This window comes from Diabrotica undecimpunctata, chromosome 5 (assembly GCF_040954645.1).
Source record: "Diabrotica undecimpunctata isolate CICGRU chromosome 5, icDiaUnde3, whole genome shotgun sequence".
Taxonomy (NCBI): Eukaryota; Metazoa; Arthropoda; class Insecta; order Coleoptera; family Chrysomelidae; genus Diabrotica; species Diabrotica undecimpunctata.
Genome location: NC_092807.1, coordinates 120,642,883 through 120,664,992, shown reverse-complemented (window position 1 = coordinate 120,664,992; position 22,110 = coordinate 120,642,883). Strand labels below are relative to the sequence as shown.

The following is a 22,110-nucleotide window of genomic DNA, read 5'->3' as shown; positions in this document are numbered from 1 at the left end:
TGACATTCAACCAGAGGCGGGAGTTTTAATATTTATTAATTAAATGCGAAACTACAATTTTAGTATTTATTTAATTTATTCATCAAAATGAGCACAAACTCAAATAAAATTAGTATGGTTGAATAGGAATGTTCAATACCTTTCAAACGAAATATCACTTGCCATAAGGTCCCATTTAAAATTATCTGTCACAGTGGCTCTGTGACGTCATCTGTCACTATTACGTCACTTGTTATGACTAGTTAAAAAGCCTACGTCTGTTTATTATCTCCCTCAAAATTTCACTATTATATGTATAACCATTCAAAAGATACGAGGGGTAGAAAGGACTTTTGACTAGCACTATATAATACTATTTTTACCCATTATAAACCTCTTATTGTAATTGTATTAATTACCTGACTGGTACCAATTCCCAAAGCCATGTTTCTGGAAAGTACCATCTAATTGAAATAACTTGATCTTCATTTTCACTCTCATACTGTTGGGTCAGGAACTGAACTAAAAATTTTAATGCAATAATCTAATGCAATTTGTGTAATATGTCACATACCTCTATTTGTATTCGTTAGTAAAGGTCCTGGAAAAAATGGAAGATTATGAATTACCGCAGAATCAAGAAACATAAAGAAAAACATTAACAAATTTAAATCAAAATCTGTAGGGTTTTTTAACAGTTTGTTCTATAGATTTAAAAAATAATAGTTTTACAGCTGTTGAAAGCGTTATGAAAGACAATGCCTGGAGTAACCTCAAGTGTTTGCAACTACAAACTTCGTTATAGTTTTTTTAGGCACTTTTAAGGTGCAAAAACAGTGTTTTTTTATTATTTTAATTTTTATTGTATCAAACCAATATCTTATCCACCTTCTTCTTCCTCTTTATAAGCAATTCTGCTTGTTTATTGGCGGATTAATACCTCTATAGTAGGTAGTCACTCCATTTTTTGCACGGTCGTCCGATCTTTCTTCTGCCAATTGATAATTTATCTCTTGCTATGTTAACGACGCATGTCTCCCCAATTCTCCCCCATTGGCTTATACACTATACGCCACATTCTCTTCTAATTTCTTTACTTCTCTTTCGATCTCCCAGCTTATTTCTCTCAGCATATCAAATCAATATCTAAGGAAAAATAAGTACAATATTATGAAAGTACAAGAAAAACATCTTTAATTTGAGCTATGCTATATTAAATTTGTCCCAATAGTTTATGCAAAATTATTGAATAAAGGTTCAAACACGTCAACTTTTTTCCATTTTTTGTTTTTGAAATAACTTGTAAAAGTGACGGCTGTCGACACTGAGGAGTAGCCAGATTGAAACCTCAGTGCCGTTTGACGGTACTTGCATCTCTACAAAAGCCGATACTGGTACGTCACAAGTGAAGAGAGTAGGCAGACTGAGACCCTGAACTCGAACGGAACCGTATTCCTCTTGATAACGACTCAAAAATGGGTGCCGAAACGTCGAGTATTACATTCTTAACGCGGTTCTTCCCGAGAATTCAGTAATTTTCATTTACCTGACCGCGTAAACTTATCCGAACTATATATATATATATATATATATATATATATATATATATATATATATATATATATATATATATATATATATATATATATATATATATATATATATATATATATATATATATAGCATTCAAAAATAAAAAAAAATGCGGAAAAATTTACATTTTTGGACTTCAATCGTTAATTTTGCATAAATTATTGGGTCAAATTTAATGTAATATGGTTCAAATTAAAGCTTTTTATATGTACTTTCATAATATTTTGTTCAGTTTATTCTAAAATATTAATTTAATACAATACAAATAAAAATAATCAAAAAACACCGTTTTTTGGCTTAAAAATGCCTTAAAAGTGACATAAAAAAATTATAATCAACAGTTTGGAGTTGCACGCACTTGAAGGTTGCTCCCAGCATTGCACTTCTAGACTAGGTGGGATCTGTAGAAATTCAGACAATAATGGACATTTTCCATAGGAAGCTATTTTTTTGCTGGAATCCCTTCAGGATGTGCCCAATATCGATAATCACGATATGCGCCAGTCGCAAACCCTGTGCTAAATTTTTTATTTAACAAAATCTGAAAACAATTGAAAATTTCTCATTTTTTTGCTCCTATTGCTAAAAATTGAAAATTTAATGTTTATTGTTGAAAAAATAGCAATAATTGGAAAAAAAAGTACAAAAAAATGAAGTTAATCCTTTAAATGTTTTCGACTTTCTAAACTTGACCTACAAGCTCCATATTCCACCTAGAAAAACCTTTTAATATGTTTAAAACGTGTGCTAAATTTTGTTAAGATCGGTCGAATAGGTTTTGCATAATAATTTTGCAATCCAGCCTACTGGAAAAAAATCGCAAATTTTCAAATTTATAGTAGGCCCTAAATAAAGCTCTCAGATAGTTGCAATTTTTTTTACATATAAAGGAAGGCTCAAACTTTCAGACCCTTTTTGTAAAATTGAAATCGGTTCACTAGGAGAGCCTAGAAAAGTTTTAAACATTTTTTAGGCTTATAAACAAATTGAATAACTTTACGAGCTTTAACCAATTTCAAAATTTATACACTTAAAGAACATTAAAAGACGCTTCTTAAAAAAAAACGATACATTCGGCTTACTGGTTGCCGAAATATTGAAGGGCAAGGTCAGACCTGAAGATTCTTGTCCTTCCAAAAAAAAAAAACTTTAAAAAAAATTATTGAAGATTGAGTCAAAATAAAGTTTATTTATGAAAAATAAATTTTTTTTCGTTCGCCTTTGTTTTAACAATTAAAATTATTTATTAACAATTTATAAATACATATTTGTTTACTAAAAGTAACAATTTACTTCAATGTATAAATTGCTGCATGAAGAAAAAATTCAATTATTTGTTTAACATAGAATTGTTTCTTGCAAATTTCCCAATTTTGCAATTAAAAATGGTATTTGAAAATATGATATTTGAAATCCTTGTCGTCCGAGACATCGATTAAAAAAAAAAGAGCAAAATTGGTTAACAAGAAGCCGAGATAATGCAATTTTTAGCGCGCGCTATGATTTTGAACTCGCCGATTCACATTTTGAGTGCCATAACGAGTGATGTTGCCATAAAGCGCATTACGTAAAACTTTTCATATAAAAAGTTCTTGACAAGACGAGGCTATTTGTTTAAAAACGAGCCCTCTATCACTTATGCTTACACGGCAAATGTATGCCAACTTTGATCTTCATTATTTTGGCAACCAGTAAGCCGAATGTATCTTTTTTTAAAGAAGCGTCTTTTAATATTCTTTAAGTGTATAAATTTTGAAATTGGTATGTTTAAAGCTTGTAAAGTTATTCAATTTGTTTATAAGCCTAATATATATAAAAAATGTTTAAAACTTTAAAAAATGTTCTAGGCTCTCCTAGTAAATCGATTTGAATTTTTCAAAAAGCGTTTGAAAGTTTGAGCCTTCCTTTATGTGTAAAAAAATTTGCAACTGTCTGAGGGCTTTATTTAGGGCCTATTATAAATTTGAAAATTTGCAATTTTTTTCCAGTAGGCTGGGTTGCAAAATTATTATGCAAAACCTATCCGACCGATCTTAACAAAATTTAGCACACGTTTTAAACATATTAAAAGGTTTTTCTAGGCGGAATATGGAGCTTGTAGATTAAGTTTAGAAAGTCGAAAACGTTTAAAGGATTAACTTCATTTTTTTGTACTTTTTTTCCAATTATTGCTATTTTTTCAACAATAAACATTAAATTTTTAATTTCTAGCTAACGAAATATTATGTAAAATTGAATAACGAAACTTTTAACTTCTTATAATTTTTTCTCTAGGATCAATATTTTCCAAATTATAAACGAAAATAGGAGCAAAAAATGAGAAATTTTCAATTGTTTTCAGATTTTGTTAAATGAAAAATTTAGCACAGGGTTTGCGACTGGCGCATATCGTGATTATCGATATGCACATCCATGCACATCCTGAAGTGATTACAGCAAAAAATAGCTTCCTATGGAAAATGTCCAATCCAAAACAGATCCCGCCTAGACTATTCATAACGCTGTGCCGATTTCAAAAATTCATTAATTAATGCAGGTTTTTTTCTCTATAACTTGGACTAATAGTTTTGTTTATGAGAATTATATAGTAACTAATATATCTACTGCTATTAGTATATTTACCTTGGTAACAAGATTTGGTAACAATCTTTAAGTTTGTGATAACTACACTTCCGAAATTCTAAAATAAATCCTAAATTTCAAAATATTGCTGATTATTATTTTGATATAAATCTTACGTTAAAAATATCGAATGAATCATAATCTTCGGAAAATTGATATACATGGCGCTTTTCTCGTTTTGAAGAATTCCATGTTTTCTGAGAATCTGAAAAATTTAATACACAAATTAATACATAAATATATTGTATTATTAGTATCATAAGATACTGATCAGCTGACTGATGATATCAGCTAATAATCCAAATTTCTAGACCCGACATCCAAAAGTTATGGCATTTAACGGTAATACACCAGAAGAAAAATAACTTATTTACTTATTGTTAAATGTTAAATTGAATACAATTTTGTATGCTCCTATATTTACCACAGAAATTAAATTTACAGGATTGGATACTTGTTTGCGTGATTTTAACGTCATATGTCTCCTCTATGTGTGTTACCTAAATGTGTGTTATCTGTACTCACTTATGGAGGGGAAACATTAACACTCACAAAAAAGGTAGTTAATAAGATTCGTGTGATTCAGATGGCTATGGCTATGGAGCGCCAGATGTTGGCTGTCTCTCTGAGGGACCGAATCCCAAACGAAGAAATACGTCGTAGAACAAAAACAACAGACGCTATCGAAAAAATTGCGTCGGTAAAATAGAACTGGGCAGAATACGTCGCCAGATTATCAGACAACCGATGTACAAAACGTATTTTAGAGTAAAGACCAAGGCAAGAAGCAACATGGAGCAGATGACGCTCATCAACTAGATGAACTGACGACATGGAACGTGTTAGCAAAAACTGGATGCAAGCCGCACAGGACAGAGACATATGGAAAGAGCTGAGGGAGACCTATGTCCAGCAGTGGACGCATACAGGTTAATGATGTTGATCTCCTTTATAAATATTTCCATAGCCCTTTAAATTAATAATACATTAAATGAAAAAAAAATTGGAGTAAAACCTTTAACTAACTAACTATTTGCAAGGTCACAAAATAAACAGCTATTGTATAACCAGTGGAAAAACCGAGAATAAAAAACAAGTATTAAAGAGTAAGATAAATTGTATACAGGGTTTCGTTTAGTATATGCAGATTCCTACGACCAAGCTCATATAAAATTAAAATTATTAATGTCGTATAAAATTACAAATGTTTTGTGGGGTCTAACTTAAGGTTTTGTTCCGACTAGGTAACTTACAACTTCAAAAAAGGTAATTTTTGGAATTCATATGGGAAATTGTATAAATCGAATTGAGTTTCTCTAGATGACGATCAAGTTATTAGATTTTTAACAAGTATATTTCAGTCTACAATAATTTCAGCCATGCATTCTCCCCTTGGTTTAAGACTAATCTTATTCGCTATATTAAATTAATTAAAAGTTAAGCACAAGAAATAGTTTAGAATATACAAAAAACATTCTTATTTAATTGAATTTGAGCTTGACCATTATTCTGGTCTTGCAACCCTGTGTGGATATTTGTCATGTCTTCATCGATGATATCAAGGAACGTTATTTTGGATCGTTGTCTTCTTGTATGACCAATAGTTCTATCAAGGAGCATTTCTCTAGCTGGGTCAGTTTGTTTCATTCACATTACATGCACTACCCACCTCAGACGTCATATCTTAGTGTATTTACGATATCTGGTTCCTGGTATATTCTATATAGTTCAAAACTGCATCGTCTTCTCCACACTCCATTGTCATTTCCCCTCCAATAATCTGATCCTGAAACTCTCTGTTTCGGCACGTTCTACTTCACTTACCAGATCATATTGTGAGTCGTTGTTGACCTGCTGCGTATTATCAGGTCAAGTTTCTTGCATAGTAAGATCATCTACCTACTTGGATTACCAACTTGATCTGCCATTACCCTACCTACCTAGATTATCAACTTGATCTGCTATTACCTGCTGGTTATTTAACTTCTGTTCGATCACGCTTGTGATAGTAGTAGTCTAGATAGTAGTGGGCCTAACGTCTGGGAAGTTTTTATCATGACGCGGTATTGGTCTGCTACTATCTGTTCAGATATTTACATATATATGTAAGTATTCTCTAAAATTCGGCATTAAACTGTTCTTTATAGCTGATAGTATATTCATCGAGATATTCACAGTATAATATATGCGCAGTATATATTTATTCAGGATGCTCCCTATTTCATCTAGCCCTGTGGTTGTCTTTGTGTTGTTTGGCTCACTTGTGGTTGCTGTTGGTGTTGGGCTGTAACTAATTGCATGAGCATGGGAGCTCGATTCCTCGGTCCCCTGCCACCGAAGTCCAGCACCGGTAGATCTAGGGTGTGAAAAATTGTCTCATTTTTAGAAATGCGTTTCTGGTTTGTTCTATACTACATTTAACTACTTGTCCTGTGCCTAAAGTTTAGAACAAGAACATTACCAGAACACCATCGACTTTAAATATTCTTAATATACCTATAAGCCATTCATGCTTCTTGCTGTACTGAGTGCTTTCTTGTAGTCAATAAATGCACTTTTTTGGTATATATCTGGTTACAAATGACCGAGCCAATAATAATTTGTTTTTGTTTCCATGGAACTCTTAGCGTATCCTTTCTGTTGAGGCTATATGATATTGTTAAGAACACAACAGTGTTGGTAGATTAGTTGAGCTATATTTAAACGATGCGATCAATTTATAAAAAAGTAGAAAATACGTAATTGGGTGGTACTTGGCTAGATATTGTGTGTTATTTTGATCCTTCAATATTAAATAAGGTGTTTCTTGAGTTAGGAATGCTGGTATTCCCGCGGATTAGAAATAATTTGGTTAATTAATATTGATAAGCAATCGTAAAAATTCCAAAACTGTTTTAGCCTGAAGTTTTAAAATCCATCTGGCCGATCAAATTCCAAGTTATTATAATAATATATTATATAATATTTGAGATTTTTTCAGTGGTGAAGGATTCGTTGGAAGTAGTATTGTAGGGCTGAAAGTTGTTTGTCGTATGTTTGATCCATCCAGCATTGATGTTAAGCGTTATTCTTATGCGATTATTATTCCTGCGAGATTATTATCAGATTTACGCTGTACGGCACTCACTCCTTTTAAGTGGAAAATTCACCCATCCCAGATACTTACGGTAGCAACAGGATTGAGCTCTGAGTCTTTCCGTTTATCGAGTCCTAGGTGACCTTATATGCTGGAGTATCTATTTTCTATTTCTATCTTTAAAGCCTCTTGGAAAACTGATTCAGAATATAAATTTAACAGAAGTGGCGACAATATACACCCCTGCCCAGGATTTATTCGATGTTAGCATATTTCCGACTTTTATGTCAGCTGATTGGTCCCGACACAAGTTCTTAATAATCCGTATATCTTTACCATCTATTACAATTTTTTTGAGCAGATTTATGGTTTCGTGCTTCGTCGAATGCCTTTTCATAATCTATAAAACATGCGAAGACATTCCTCTGCTGATCGAAACTATTTTGGATCAATTTTTGCATTGCGATTAAAGCATCTCTGGTGCTTTTATCATTTCTGAAACCAAATTGGCTTTCACTTCTTCACAAAATTATTAGCGTGTAGGATTCGCATTTTAGCGACACTTATTAAATGGTACCTTATTACATATTTTTGAACTAAATCGTAGATGTAGAAAATGTGTAGATTGAAGCCATTGCTTGGATTTCTTTGCAGTATTATATATATATATATATATATATATATATATATATATATATATATATATATATATATATATATATATATATATAGTTTGAGTTTAGTTCTTGAACCTTAATATATATTTTTTTAGTGGATTTTCTTGGGCTTAGGTTCATAAAAAAATTTTTGATTTGGTACTAAGGCATTTTCATATATTTATTCGACGTTTCGGCAGGAAATCCATGCCTTTTTCAAGAAGTAATATTGACTAAAAAAACATTTTATGACAGACATAATACGATTTTAAGGGTTAAACTTTTGACTTACCAAGCATGTAAAAATTTGTTACTAACAAGTAGACGTCACAATTAAAATAATATTAAAAACATAGGACATACCCACTAAGTCACTACATGTAAAATATATTTTAGATCTAATGTGTTGTTTATTGAAGTTAGTTTATCGTTTAAACAACCAGTTATTTTAACATCATAGGCGTTCTGAGATTGTCTTATTATGTGTTTTTAAATTAAGTTAAAATATATTTTGTTCAAATTTTTGACATCTTTTTTATCATTTATTGCATTATTATTTTTTTTTATTTGTATAGACTCTAGAAGCTCTCTCTTTTTCCTGTTGGGTTCACTTTTTAGGATCTTGGTTTTCTCAAAATCAAATTTATGTTTTTTTTCGTTTTCATGTTTTGTGAGGGCGGTTGAGTTTTTTTTGTCATATTTGTGGGAACGTATTCTTGAGTTAAGTAGCTGACTGGTTTGTCCAATATAAACTCCATCACAATTCGAGCAGGGAATTTCATATACAACATGCGATCTTTTTAATAGAGGGGTTTTTGTTTTTAATCTTGTAAAATTCTTTTTCAAAAGATTGTGCCCTTTATGAGCAACCATAATATTATGTTTGGACAGAAGATTTGCAATTTGTTCTGATAATCCTTTTATATAGGGAAGAGACATATAGTTTTTCTTTACCGTGTTGGTTTCATTGTTATTATTGTTATTGTAAAATTTATGCAGTCGCGATTTGAAAGTGTTGTCGATAAGGTGGTGTGGGTATGAATTAAGTGTTAGTGCTGTTTTTGCTTTTTTAATGGCCTGAGGTCTATTAATAGGATCGGATAATCTAATAGCTCTATCGGCGAGTCCGATAACTACTGATTTCTTTTGAGACAGGGGATGATGAGAGTTGAAATTCAGATATCTCGATGACCAGGTTTTTTTGGTGTACCATGAAGTAGTTATAGTGCTGTTTTCTCTATGTAAGGTCAGGTCCAGAAAATTAATTTGATGATTTTTTATATAATAAATAATAATAATAATTAATAATATATAAATAATATATAATAATAATAATAATATAAATAATAATAATAATTAATAATATATATATATTACTTTAAAGGACGTAAGTACAAGATTACTACGTTTCTCAATCAATAATCCTAGAACTTCATCACTTCGATCATCTGGACCAGCTGCTTTTCCATTTTTAGTTTTTTCCAAAGCTTTTTTAATTAATTCTCCTTTAAATATGTCAGACCCGTCTAACTCGCCATCTGATTGATTTATTAGGTCTCTTTGTATTTATAAGTATGTGTTACTTCTGTGATGTTCCTTTCTTCTCTTTTGTAGATTAAAACTATCTGGTTTTCTTTCAAGTGTTATGTCCTTGCACGGTTAATTTATCCATTTTTCTTTGGTTTCTTTGATTTGTCTTTTGATCATTTTGTTTATTCTATTACATCCATTTTTGTTATCCTTTTGTAGATTCTCCTCTTCAATCAGCTGTACGATTTCATTGGCCATCCTATCTTTTTCTGTTTGTTTACTTGTATTTTCCAGGACTTCTAATTAGTTTCTTTTGCTATGATTTTAATATCTGTCCATCTTCTTTTTCGTGTAACTCACCCCTTAAGGACATTGGCGATCATCACGGCCCATTTTACTGTGTCTGCTACAGTTCTAAAGAGTTATATTGATGTTTTTCTACTCCGCTGCACTGCTTTAAACTTTTCAACCAGGACGTGCGTCGTATTCCCGGTTCTTTTTCTCCTTCCACTTTCCCTTGCATAACCAATCGCATCAACTCATATTTTTTATTTCTTAGTACGTGACTAAAGTAGCACATTTTTCGAGCCTTTATAGTGTTGAGTATCTCTTTTTCTTTTTTATCTTTCTTAATGTTTTCGTGCTTGCTACGTATTATGCCCATAATATTTTCCACATTCTTCGATAACACCGCATCTCAAAGCTGGAACGTCTTTTTTTAGTTGCGTCTGTAATTGTCCAGGCTTCATCTCCATCTAAAAGGGCAAGGGCAGAGAATACGTAGCATCTCAAGACTCTAGTTCTAATTTCTATTCCCAGTTTTCCATTAACATGGCATTGCCATGTTAATAGCCAACGTTCGCAACGGACAGGGCACTTGAAGAAGAAGAAGTTTTCCATTGCATAATACTTCTTTCATCTTCGAAACGCTTCTGGCTATCTCAATGCGTCCTTTTATTTCAAGGCTGCGGTCCCATTGTTCATTTAGCTCACATCTCAAGTAACTGTATCTGGGTACTTTCTCTAAAGCTTTTTTTTTAGCTAACGTAGATTGTTTCGTCTTCAATCTTGTTCTTACTGGCAATCATGATTTTTGTTTTCTTGTATTCAAAGCCATTCTATATCTCTTGCAGTACTGCGGAAGGCGGTAAATTCTTACAGCTCTTCTCTGCTCTCTGCAAGTAGTATTGTATTGTCGTGTGCATATCTGAGATTATTCATTAGTCTTCTGTTAATTGATATACCTTCATTGATGTCTTCTAGTGTCTCTTCAAATATCTCTTCTGAGCAAATATTAAAAAGAAAAGGGGGATATTTGCTCATATCTCATCTATATATGCAGTGTCTATGTGTTTTTTTAATTGTTGTTTTTTTGGTTAAATTTAGTATATAGCTGAAGACTTTTGTTGTTGTATTTCGGGGCGTCAAGGTTTATTTGATTAATCTCAATATGATCTTTGATTTGTTTCAGTCTGCTTCTTACTTGAGCTACTAGTGGGTTGTGATCAGACCAGATATCTACTCTTGGCTGGATTTTAACAGATTTTATGGCAATTTAGAATCTACTTCTAATAAGATGTAATCAATTTGGTTTCTCAAGATTATTCCTGCGCTATATTGTGGGGACTCCCAAGTATATAATCTCTTTGGGGGCATTGTAACTACTTATGATTTTTCATGACAAAACTAAAGTAGTCGAACGCTTCTTTTGTTCCTTTCTCCCAATCCATGTTTTCGTATATGTTTTCTTGATGTTGCCTTTTCTTATTTTGGCCTTTAAGTCACCCATTATTACCCATTATTACATTTATGTCTCTGTTTTTTTATCACGCATTATTGTTACTATTTGTTGGTATTTTTAATTAACTAATTTTTAGTTTCTCTAAATTTAATTTCTCTAAATTTTAACTTCTCTAAAAATAGCGAGGATAAAAGGGTAACATTGTATAACACAATCATTAAATGAAAACACCAGAATGTAGTAATGTAGTTTAAATAATCTATACGGGAATAGCATATCCCCTTATCATTGGTAAAATAAATTATATACTTAAAAAATTAGTTAAAAAAATTTATAACTTACTTTTCCTTCGTCGTTCTCTAACCACACATATTTTTCTTGTAGTGTTTAAAAAACCTCTATCTTCGGGATAGAATGATTTCAAAGCCAAACCTAATGTTGATGACTGGTTATTTGTATCTAAAAAGGTACTCGATTTGTCTATAGCTGATATAGAACAAAGCGACTGTGATGAAGTATTAATGTTTAATTGAGCAGTGGCACCAGGAACAACCTGCTTCTGGTCCCATCGAGCTATTATCTAAAACACATTTATATTTCTGTTGGATCATTTAAGTATTTGTTATCATGTGATTTTGATACTATTTATCATTTTTTTTTAACTTTTATTGTTGTAAAGATAAATACTAGTAATGTTTATTTATTCAGTGTAAGATTTTTTTTATTATTGTTGTTTTATGTTACAAAATAGACCTGTACTCATCTGAGTACAGTAAGTTTGAATGAGATCAAAATGATTATTTGATTTTTTATTTTTTCAGGTTCAATATTGGCATTGGAATGGATTTTCAAGAATTTGCCGTCTATTAGTCCCAATGGGTTTTATGCAAAACGTTATAGAACTTTAGCTTCAGATTACCTAAGGAGTTCCACTCATAAAGATGAATCGGTGGTAGTAGACAATGAGGACATAGGATTTTTTATTAAAAAAAATTCTTTAAATTATAAAACGGACACTGGACAGTTAGGTCCAGTGTAATATATTGAACAAAATTAAAATTTATAAATATTCAAAATAGCCAACATTCACCTTAATAACAACTAACCTTAATAATTCATCAAAGAAATATCATTCTTCTAACGTTCCTTTTATTGTTATTTTTATTTTTACATTTAAAGTAATTTTAATTTTATATCGTATTGCTGTAACGAACGCGCTTAAGACAATTTAATCTTGACATTCAATATTTCAAATACTTCAATATCACTTTTTATTTGCGAAATCTTTTAATTTCTGAGTGTTTTTAAATGCATTTGTACGCCATTTTTTATAATGTTCAAATTGTTTCAGTTTACTCCTGAGGAAGCTATCAAATAAATAGCGAAATATTGAGTATCTTAGAAAAAATAAAGATTTTCATTAGAGACCACTTTACCCGATAATTCCAACGTATTTTTATATATGTATATATATACTCAATGGAGAAGTTGTAAATAATATTCGATACGCAGACGACACTGTACTAGTTGCAAGAACAGTAGAAGAATTACAACGATTACTTACAAATATAAATATTACCTGCAACAATTATGGCATAAGTATCAATATCAAAATACTAAGTATATGGCAGTAAGAACATTACACAACCAACACATATTAGTATAAACGACATTCAAATTGAAAAAGTATCAAGTTACAAATACTTGGGTACTTCAATAAACGAAACTGGAGACCAAAACAATGAAATAAAAAGACGTATCAAAATTGCCAGGGCCACTTTCATAAAGATGAGGAAATTCTTCGGCAACAGAGATATAAGCATCCCTCTCCGATTAAGAATGTTAAGGGGCTACGTATTTAATACGCTATTATACGGTTTAGAGGAGTTGGGTTGAAAGAGTTACAAATTTTGAAGTAATGTGAAGGATAGGAAAAGAGCCAGAAATTTTGTCGACGATCAAACGAAGAAAACTCGAATATTTGGGTCACGTGATGAGAGGACATAAATACGCATTACTTCAAAATATAATGCAAGGAAAAATATAAAGAAAACGAAATCCAGGTCGTAGAAGAATGTCATGGCTGCGTAATTTGAGTGATTGGTTTGGCTGTACCACTAATGAACTCGTTAGGTCAGCTGTAAACAAGGTCAGGATAGCCTTGATGATTTCCAATCTCCGATAGGAGTGGCACAAGAAGAAGATATATATATATATATATATATATATATATATATATATATATATATATACATATATATACGAAATCGAGGCTACAAATATATAATATGATTTACAAACTGCCCTGAAAATTACAAACAAAATTGACATTATCATCTTTCTAGAGTTGCAATACAAAAGTCTGTAACATACCAGATAGAATAGAAAACTACGGATTGGGTTGGACAATTCACAAATGAAATTGATTTATTTAATTTTGCTCTGAGCAAAAGACTCCTTCCTCAAACTGGAACACGATTTAATAATTTAAAACTTTATCTTAATACAAAAATTTTTTTCAAGAAATATAAATAAATTTCACTTATTATTAAGTACATGTATTACCTTCATGAGGCAGGGTTCAACTTGAATCACTTTACTTGACGCAATAGTCTCACCTGTTTTGGATACATAATATACCAAAAACTGATAGGCGGACGTTATTCCTTTATCCAGTTGAAATTTAACAGTAAAGTTGTCAGTATGGGTTCCTAGTTTCGAAAATCTATGTTTACTTCCTATAATATTCTCTAACTCATCAAAATAGTTTGGAATAGCTCTGTTAACTCTGTGATAAATTTTCTGTAATTTGTAAATGTGCGATCCACTTTTTATCTGAAACACAAAATTTGTTATTTTTTCATTCTTTTTTTCGCGTCTAGCTATTACTGGTTACTATAATTTTAATTGCTGATACACGCAATTTGTATTTTTGGATTTATTTTAGCATTGATTTTGTTTTATATAAAATAAACGTAAAGTCAAACGTGTAGCATGTAGACTACATTTTGTATTATTTTTAAAGGGGTGGAACGAAACTAATCCTCCAATCATTTTCAATGAAAAAATCCCCAATAAATTAATTTTAATTTACATAATAACTATACAACTATTATTATGATTAGTGCAGGTCAGTTTTTGTTATTTTCGAACGCAATCTGTCAGTACCTGCTGAGCAAAACTTACTAAATCTGGGTACCATTGAGAAGTACTGTGATTTTGAGCTTATAAACAATTAAAATAACTTTTACTACTCAATAACATGTAGAAAGTTATTTTTCTATTTGCCATGTTGACATTTTTACGCGAATTAACAAAAAACATAATGTGTAGAACATTACGGTTTTTTATAGCCCTTTTCCCAAAAATTCACCAGGACTTTGTTTATAAATAATAAGAGATTTAAAAAGAACGAAAGATTAAGAATTTAAGTTTAGACAAAAAAAATTAAAAACGATTCCTGTAAAAATAAGCCTTCTTTAATGCGCCAAAGATAAAGGGTTTAAAAGAGAAGTGATTTTACTATTTTAAAAACACGAATTACACGAATTTAAAAAATACAATTTCCTACGAAAAAACTTGCAAGTCTTTCACGAGAGATAAGACACTACGAGTACTTGTGTCTTTTATGACGACCATTTTTCGACTGTCTTCTACTTTTAGAGTATATACCCCCCTAGTAAGGTAAGTTCCATAGAAAGTTTTGGGAGCGAGTTCCTAGCGCCAAATGCGGACGGGCCGAAACTAATTTCATTTGGCGGCAAATTAAAAAAATATGCTCTGAATTTTAGGCGCCAAAATTCAAAAAGTATATTTTGGATGGAAAATATAGTCATAAAATAAGAAATAAAAACTTCTATGCCAAAAAATATATTCTCTCTGTCCAAAAATACAGTATACACAATATCAGATAAAGAGAGTTTATATTATGGTACAGAGAATTTTTTGTTTAATATTTTATGACTATACCTGTTTTCCGTTACATTAACAAACCAAAGTCGCGAAAACAACAAAATAAAACACAGATATCCTGACACTTGTTTATTTGTATAATTTCCTTTGGTAAAATATTGGCAACAAATATCCTCCTTATTCCTTAAACCTTTGTCAGAGTGTGGGTGGCACCACTCCAAATATTGTTAGCTTGCTGTCTCCATTGGCTGCAATCCTGTACTAGATGGACAAGTTCATGTAGGGATTTTTCCATCAATCTTCATTTAATCTTCCCATCGTGTTGGCGATCTTTCTTTTGATAAACAAATACAGATGTCTCTATATTCGTTGGTGCTGGTTTGTTATAAGTTCCATACCTTTTAAAATACTCTTCCTTAAGGGACCATCTGTAGATAATAAAGTGTAAACTCTGGCATTTCTGCGATCTGGCTCTTCAGGATTATCACAAATTAGCATGTAATTATTGTTCAGAAGTAGAAGAAGCAATGTTTATTAGATATATAAAAATTAATGTATACTGATTTTATCGACTATTTCTAAAATTTGGATTACAACATTTTTATAACGCAATTTGCAACTTGCCAAGGCATGGATTACAATGTTGCCACTAACACATTATTTTTCGGTATATACTTATAATTATTTAGAAATAAGTTGCTCCAATCGAATTTGCTACAATCACAATTGTCCAAATTGCTACAATCTTTGTTTTTTTTGGAAAACATTGTATAGTATAATCATTATTTGGGTAAATATGCAAAACTAGTAAAACCATGGCAACAGCACTTACATCAACGTCATGTGCCTCTTGCTATGTCAAACCCCCACCTAACGTAACTGGTAACGCCGTCGCCATTACGAACGGCTGGGCCCATGCACATCACTCTCCTCACCCATCCTATTCCACTGACAATACTATTTGTGATATATACTCTGCTGATATTGTGTTTTTATCTAACTTGGGGAAAGAAAAAAAGAGGCTACTGTGTCGTCAACAGAGGTTAAATTTCGCTGTGTGTTGTTTCTATTTTACCATTAGGTAAATATGATACTCCAGGTTAAACCATAAGGATAGAAATAATCTTTTAAATAAATAAAAATTTATTGACTATGTTTATGAGAATTTCGAACACTTACCATATAATAAAAAGTTACATATTCTCTATCTTTAAACTGGTCTGCCGTAAATATTATTCGAAATTCTTGATCTGCTCTACAGCCATCTCTTTTTATTTCCAGTATATTTTGATTTAGTTGAATATAATTGTTACTCGTAGAAAATAATCTTATTACCAAAAAACTATCTTCGATATTTGTATGGTTAATAGACCTTGCCTAAAAAGTTAAAAAAAATGCAGATCAAATTGTCGCAGTTACTTTTTTTTAAATACAGATATAGAAATAGAAGTCTTAAGAATGCCAAAATTTAAGCATCATACAACTAATAAGCAATGCCGCCTTTGTCTATACATATGTCGCCTATACATATATATATATATATATATATATATATATATATATACATACATATATATATATATATATATATATATATATATATATATATATATATATATATATATATATATATATATATATATATATGTTGCTTTGGTGTTTTTTAATAACAAACTCACCACAAATATAACAAAAACTGTTAGCTTTTTTTACTGAGCACATTTACTGGAAACCAGAAAGAGAGGTTAGGTTGACAGTAAACAAAACATCATCTATGAATATGTAGTAAATGTGTTTTAGCAGTATTTCCAACTCTTCTACATCCAGTACAAGTTATTTTACAATTCCATTTACAAAATTTAATAAAATTAAGGGTAAATGTGAAGAAATGGTAGGTGATAGATCTTAGTGTCATATGTGGATTTGGTACTCTAAAAAACGTAAGAATAAGGTGTTTTAAGTAAATTTTTTTTTATCTTTGGTCTGTGTGTTTAATACATTTATATCCTAACAGATACCCATAACAATAAAAGGTTCCTCCAAATCACGGGGAGGAAAACTGTAAACTGAAGATATTTGTGTCATGTTAAAAGAATGTAAACATTTAAATTGTAACAAAGAAAAACTTGTTGGAAACCTGTACCAGCTTATAACAGTCTAGAGGATGGGTACCACATGTTTTTGGAGTCACTCGGTAGTCTCAGAAAATTGTTTTTTTTGTCTGCTGTCTAATAATTCACAGTCGTGCAAGATAAAGTTCATTTTTTCCAAATTCCCTACTACACAGTCTGCAGCCTAAGTATCTATGAATCAGCGCTATTATATAGAGGTGTCCAATAGCTTGCGAATTTTTAGTAAGGAATTATGTTTCGCCCGTCTATCAAGCTCTTCTCGTCTTTTCCACACTAGCTTGGAGTCTACCTTAGGGCTTGACGTTTTCTCTGTCTAACCATTTTATGGATACCGAGTAGATAAGTCAGCGCACGAAACAAGACAAAACGAACCATTTAATATCCTCAAAGAAAGAAAAATTCAGCACCTGGGTCACACATATTAAGAGGTTACAGATACTTTGGTGCTACTTTGACCAATATTAGAGAGTAAAATAGCGTAAAAGATTAGTACAGGGCCATAGCATTCATGATTAGAGAACCTGCTGAGATAGTTTGGATTACAATTGTCATTTGGATCGCAAAACTTTGGAGGAAGATGACGTAATAAAAAAAGATTTAGCAAGTAATAATAGATACAAAAACAACAAAAATAAGAACAACAAAAACAGACAACAAGATGATAGGCACATAGAATAAATTAGTAAATATTTTATTGGATGAGCTGATTGGAATTTTTGAAATTATTTTGTGTTTTACCTGAATAGATGAATAGTTTATTTAATACAATATTATTATAGGTCGATATTCATCACTTTGGCAGATAAATTGCTGATAATTGCACGATGGGGAAACAAAAAATTATTAATAATTTAATTCCTCTAATTTAATTTAAATGTGCCCTTCCACGTTTGATACGTACTAAGTACACCTTGAAAAAAATATTAAGAATACAAAATAACTTGACAATTCAACTTCCTAACTCGTTATACTCGAGAGTGTATACTTACATAAAAGTTTATATGAATAACATTCCTTGTCATTGGTAGGACTTGAAAATTCAATTCGTTATCCTGATTAAGACTGAAGTTTGAACATTGTTCGGAGTTGACATAGTTCCAACTTTTCTTAATTGCAATGTTGTAGCAAATTTCAACAACTTCTTTGGTTAAATTACCGTTAACTTCCGTGAACTCCAGTTTACCGTGATAAGGAAGACCAGGTTGAAAAATTGATTCTCCTTTAAAAGACACATTTATATTATTTATCTGTTTATATTAATTTAGTTTTTAAATTATAGAAAGATATTATAAAACTTTAGAAACATTAAAGATATACAATAAAACCGTCTTTTATACCGTCGATGGTGATAATATGTTTATAATATATCCCAAAATTACATAGTATTTACAGGCAGTACTTTTAGTGGTATTTAAATAATCATCCCAACCAACACAGTTATTTTCTTTAGTTGATGATGCTCTATACATTATAGTTTTTAGTGTGTTTTTATTTTTTTGACCAATCACAGTTATCCCTAATGCTTTACATACAGAAATCCTTACAATTCTATAGGTATATCTTAAATCATTTCTCACATATACGATAACACCGTCATTTTAACTTATGTCTCCTTCATTATATAGGATTTTAAAATTTTCTATTTTAAATAATGATACATCAGAAATCATCCAGGTTAGAGTTAGACATATACAATCAAAATACAGTGTCATCTGATCTAAATTTAATTTCAACTGATCTAGATTTTTATTCAGGCCTCTGATTTTATGCAAAATTGAAAATATTTCATCATTTATTCCTTTATAAAAATCCTCAGTCAGCTTATTGAACGCTTGCAAATTTAAAGATTAATGAGTAACTACAGGGATGTAGTATTTGTCTCGTATATATGGATCCATCAGAGTAGTTAGGCAATCTAGCTCTCTCCATCTTATAGATGAAGGCCTTCCAGACCGTGTCGTATGCCTTCTCGATGTCTAGGATGGCCATTCCTGTCTTCTGTTTTCTGTTGAATCTGATCTTTGTGTCGCTGATGACTCTTGCCAGTTGGAGTTTACAATTTCTTTCTCCATTTTAATAATCTATTCACACAACCATTTGCCAAAAGAAGATTGAAGAGAATATGGCCAGAAGACCTACCGCAATAATACTTAGAGAACCGTCACTGGATGGTACCTAACTCACGTTAATTTACTTACAGACTATGTGAGTAATGAGTAATGAGAATATGAAATTTAAAAATAGTGGCAAAAATTATTATACAATAGTTAAATAAGAGTATAAACAGTATTTTATTTAGCATAATTACATTAAAAATCAAACCCACTAGTACCTAAGCTATTTAATAAATATATTAATACTATTAAAGTTTTTTACACGCTTACCAACAAATTTCATTGTGTAGGGTTGAAAATAAATCCTGATTTTCTTGAATATGACTTCTATTTTATTAGTACCTTTTTCGGTTACTGTAGCAGAAACATGGAGTGACATTTTGTCTTCAGATGGTAATCTATTAGCAATATTAGTTAAATTTAGATCATTTACAGATAATACAAATTCACCACATCCATTTTCCATCTAGAATAAATACAATAATATATAAAAGAAAATAGAAGGTTAGAAAGGCTATAATTTTCTAAAAAATGTATCTTTTCCAAATCTTAATAATTGAGATAATGACAATTTAACCCGTCAAAAATTATAGGGATGTTTCAGCACCATTATACAAGTAGTACTTTTTGTTTGAGATAAGCGCACCAAGATTTATAGAATAGGGGTATTTTCAACAAACTGGTCCTCACAAGGCCTTCTCCTCGTGGCGCTAGTTCCGGGACGCTCGTCTCAGCATTTTACTATGGAGAAAAAATTAATACAACTACAGTATATAAGCTTCGCTTCAAAAATCTAACGGGTTGAGACCTGGAAAACGAGCAGGCCACTTTATAAATCCTCCACGTTTAATCCACTGATTTGCAAAAAATCCCTTTAACCAATCGATAAGAGTGGGGCGCTCCATCTTGTCGAAACCAAATTTGTTTTGTAACTGGCTGTTTTGTTGAAGTACAGGAATAATTTGGTTAATTACTAAATTTAAATACTTGTTGCCAGATTTCGTCTATAAAAAATGGGCCTATAGGCCTATTTTTGACAATTCGCATACATTAAACTTTTTTGAATGCTGAGTATGTGCTTTATGAATCCAATAAGAATTCTGATTTGACTAATATCTAGAAATAGGGCGGTAAACTGTTTTAATTTGTACAAATATCTATCAGTCGCACGCAAAACTCTATCCATTGGTTAAAATCCTGATCAAAATCATTGTTTACATTTGCGACAGTCTAAAAATTTACATCTGAAAATTATTCACCTACCCCTTTGAGCCGGTTAATAGGTTTAAAACTTCCATGGGAATGAGTAACTTTAATAAATGCTAGACCTTTTACAGCTCGTCCATGGGAATATTGTCCACAAACATAAAGTGAAAATGATTTAGTTTCATGGTATATTTTTTCTGGACTTATTAGATTGACTTTAAATCGTGGTAGAGTGTACTTGGATACTTCAAAATGTTTCATATCTCCGAAAGATTCAATTTTCCATTTTCCCTGTAACAGAAAAAAGCAAGATAAAGAAGAATTAGGTTGCTATATGACGTCTGCTTCTCCAATAAAGCTTAATCGTTGCGACAAAATTTACCTTTATAAGTGTCTATACTTAAGGAGCAACTGAGCAAGACGTATTAAATCCAAAATTATGATTTTGAGTTATCAACAAAAAACCAATTGAATTAAATCTAGTTAAAAGTAAATATTTTATTGACCATAGAACTTTATTAATAAGATTATTTTTGACAGAAAGTTGAAGTTTTTGTTCAATATCGGGGTTTTCAATTTCTAAAGCTTTCATTTTATTGGATTTATGTCAGTCTGCTTAAACATTGTGTGGATTTATAGCATTTTGCTTCATATGAACGGATTTATTTCGTTTTGCTTACCGTTGGTTGAATTTGTGGTATTTTGATAAATAAGTAAATACTTAAATGTCGAAAATAAAACACCATATACGAAAATACTATTATTTATTTCTAAAACAAAGCTTCTCAAATATGTAGGCCTGTATCATCTTTTAGATAATCATATTCCTTTTTCATTTCATCACCTTTATTAGCGGTGTTAGTTCTTGGTTTTCCAGAATGTTCTTATACCATTTAATATCTTCTGCTTCCCACGTATTTCCAAATTCTTGTATCATAAAATGTTTTTATGATTTTTTTTTCTTTTAGTGGTCTTTGTAAGCTTGCGGTTTCTTGTGCCAACTGTGAGTCTTTTTTGCCTTTCTTAAGCAATGTTTTAAACACTTCAGTTACTTTCGAACCAAAAGCGTTTAAAGCGAGTAATGGTTATTGGTGAAGAATGATTTTTCTTTAATATAATTCTTTTAACATTTGATGTTTTATCAATTTTTTTTAATATGATTGCAGTTGTTTAATATCATACAGAATTCAATAAGATGAAAGGCTTTTTATAGCTCTTAGAGAGCGGTAAATTTCTTCATATTTAAATAATAATAAGGGCGTTTTTATTTTACTCTCCACATTCGTCACAAAATAAACGAACTTTTTGTTTATTTCTAAGATTTAATGAATCCAGATGACAAAGTAAAGCAGATAATACTTCTATCGATCCTCGTTCAGCCATATCTTCTGTCCATGTGTAGAATACGGGACGTTTAGCGTGCATGTAGACACAGCTTAAAACGTAGAAACTCACTTGTTGAGCATAAAAAGCATCATTAATAGGTGTTCGTGGAAGGGGCTGAACTTGCTGCATGTCAGAGCAAAAAGTGATTGAATCCGGTGGCACT

At 31.1% G+C, this 22,110-nt stretch overlaps 1 protein-coding gene across 2 annotated transcripts in view; it reads right to left on the bottom strand.

Annotated features, from left to right (window-relative positions):
* LOC140441710 (murinoglobulin-1-like) overlaps nucleotides 1–22,110 on the bottom strand; it is an 81,529-nt gene that overhangs the window by 43,304 nt on the left and 16,115 nt on the right. For both annotated transcript variants that reach the window (XM_072532593.1, XM_072532594.1), the window contains 10 exons: nucleotides 20,619–20,852; nucleotides 19,626–19,821; nucleotides 18,231–18,460; nucleotides 16,289–16,486; nucleotides 13,763–14,032; nucleotides 11,540–11,777; nucleotides 4,311–4,399; nucleotides 4,195–4,252; nucleotides 554–580; nucleotides 399–501 (listed from right to left, as the gene is read on the bottom strand). In XM_072532593.1, coding sequence (XP_072388694.1) covers nucleotides 399–501; nucleotides 554–580; nucleotides 4,195–4,252; nucleotides 4,311–4,399; nucleotides 11,540–11,777; nucleotides 13,763–14,032; nucleotides 16,289–16,486; nucleotides 18,231–18,460; nucleotides 19,626–19,821; nucleotides 20,619–20,852 — 1,643 coding nt within the window. The remainder of the gene's footprint in view (nucleotides 1–398; nucleotides 502–553; nucleotides 581–4,194; nucleotides 4,253–4,310; nucleotides 4,400–11,539; nucleotides 11,778–13,762; nucleotides 14,033–16,288; nucleotides 16,487–18,230; nucleotides 18,461–19,625; nucleotides 19,822–20,618; nucleotides 20,853–22,110) is intronic.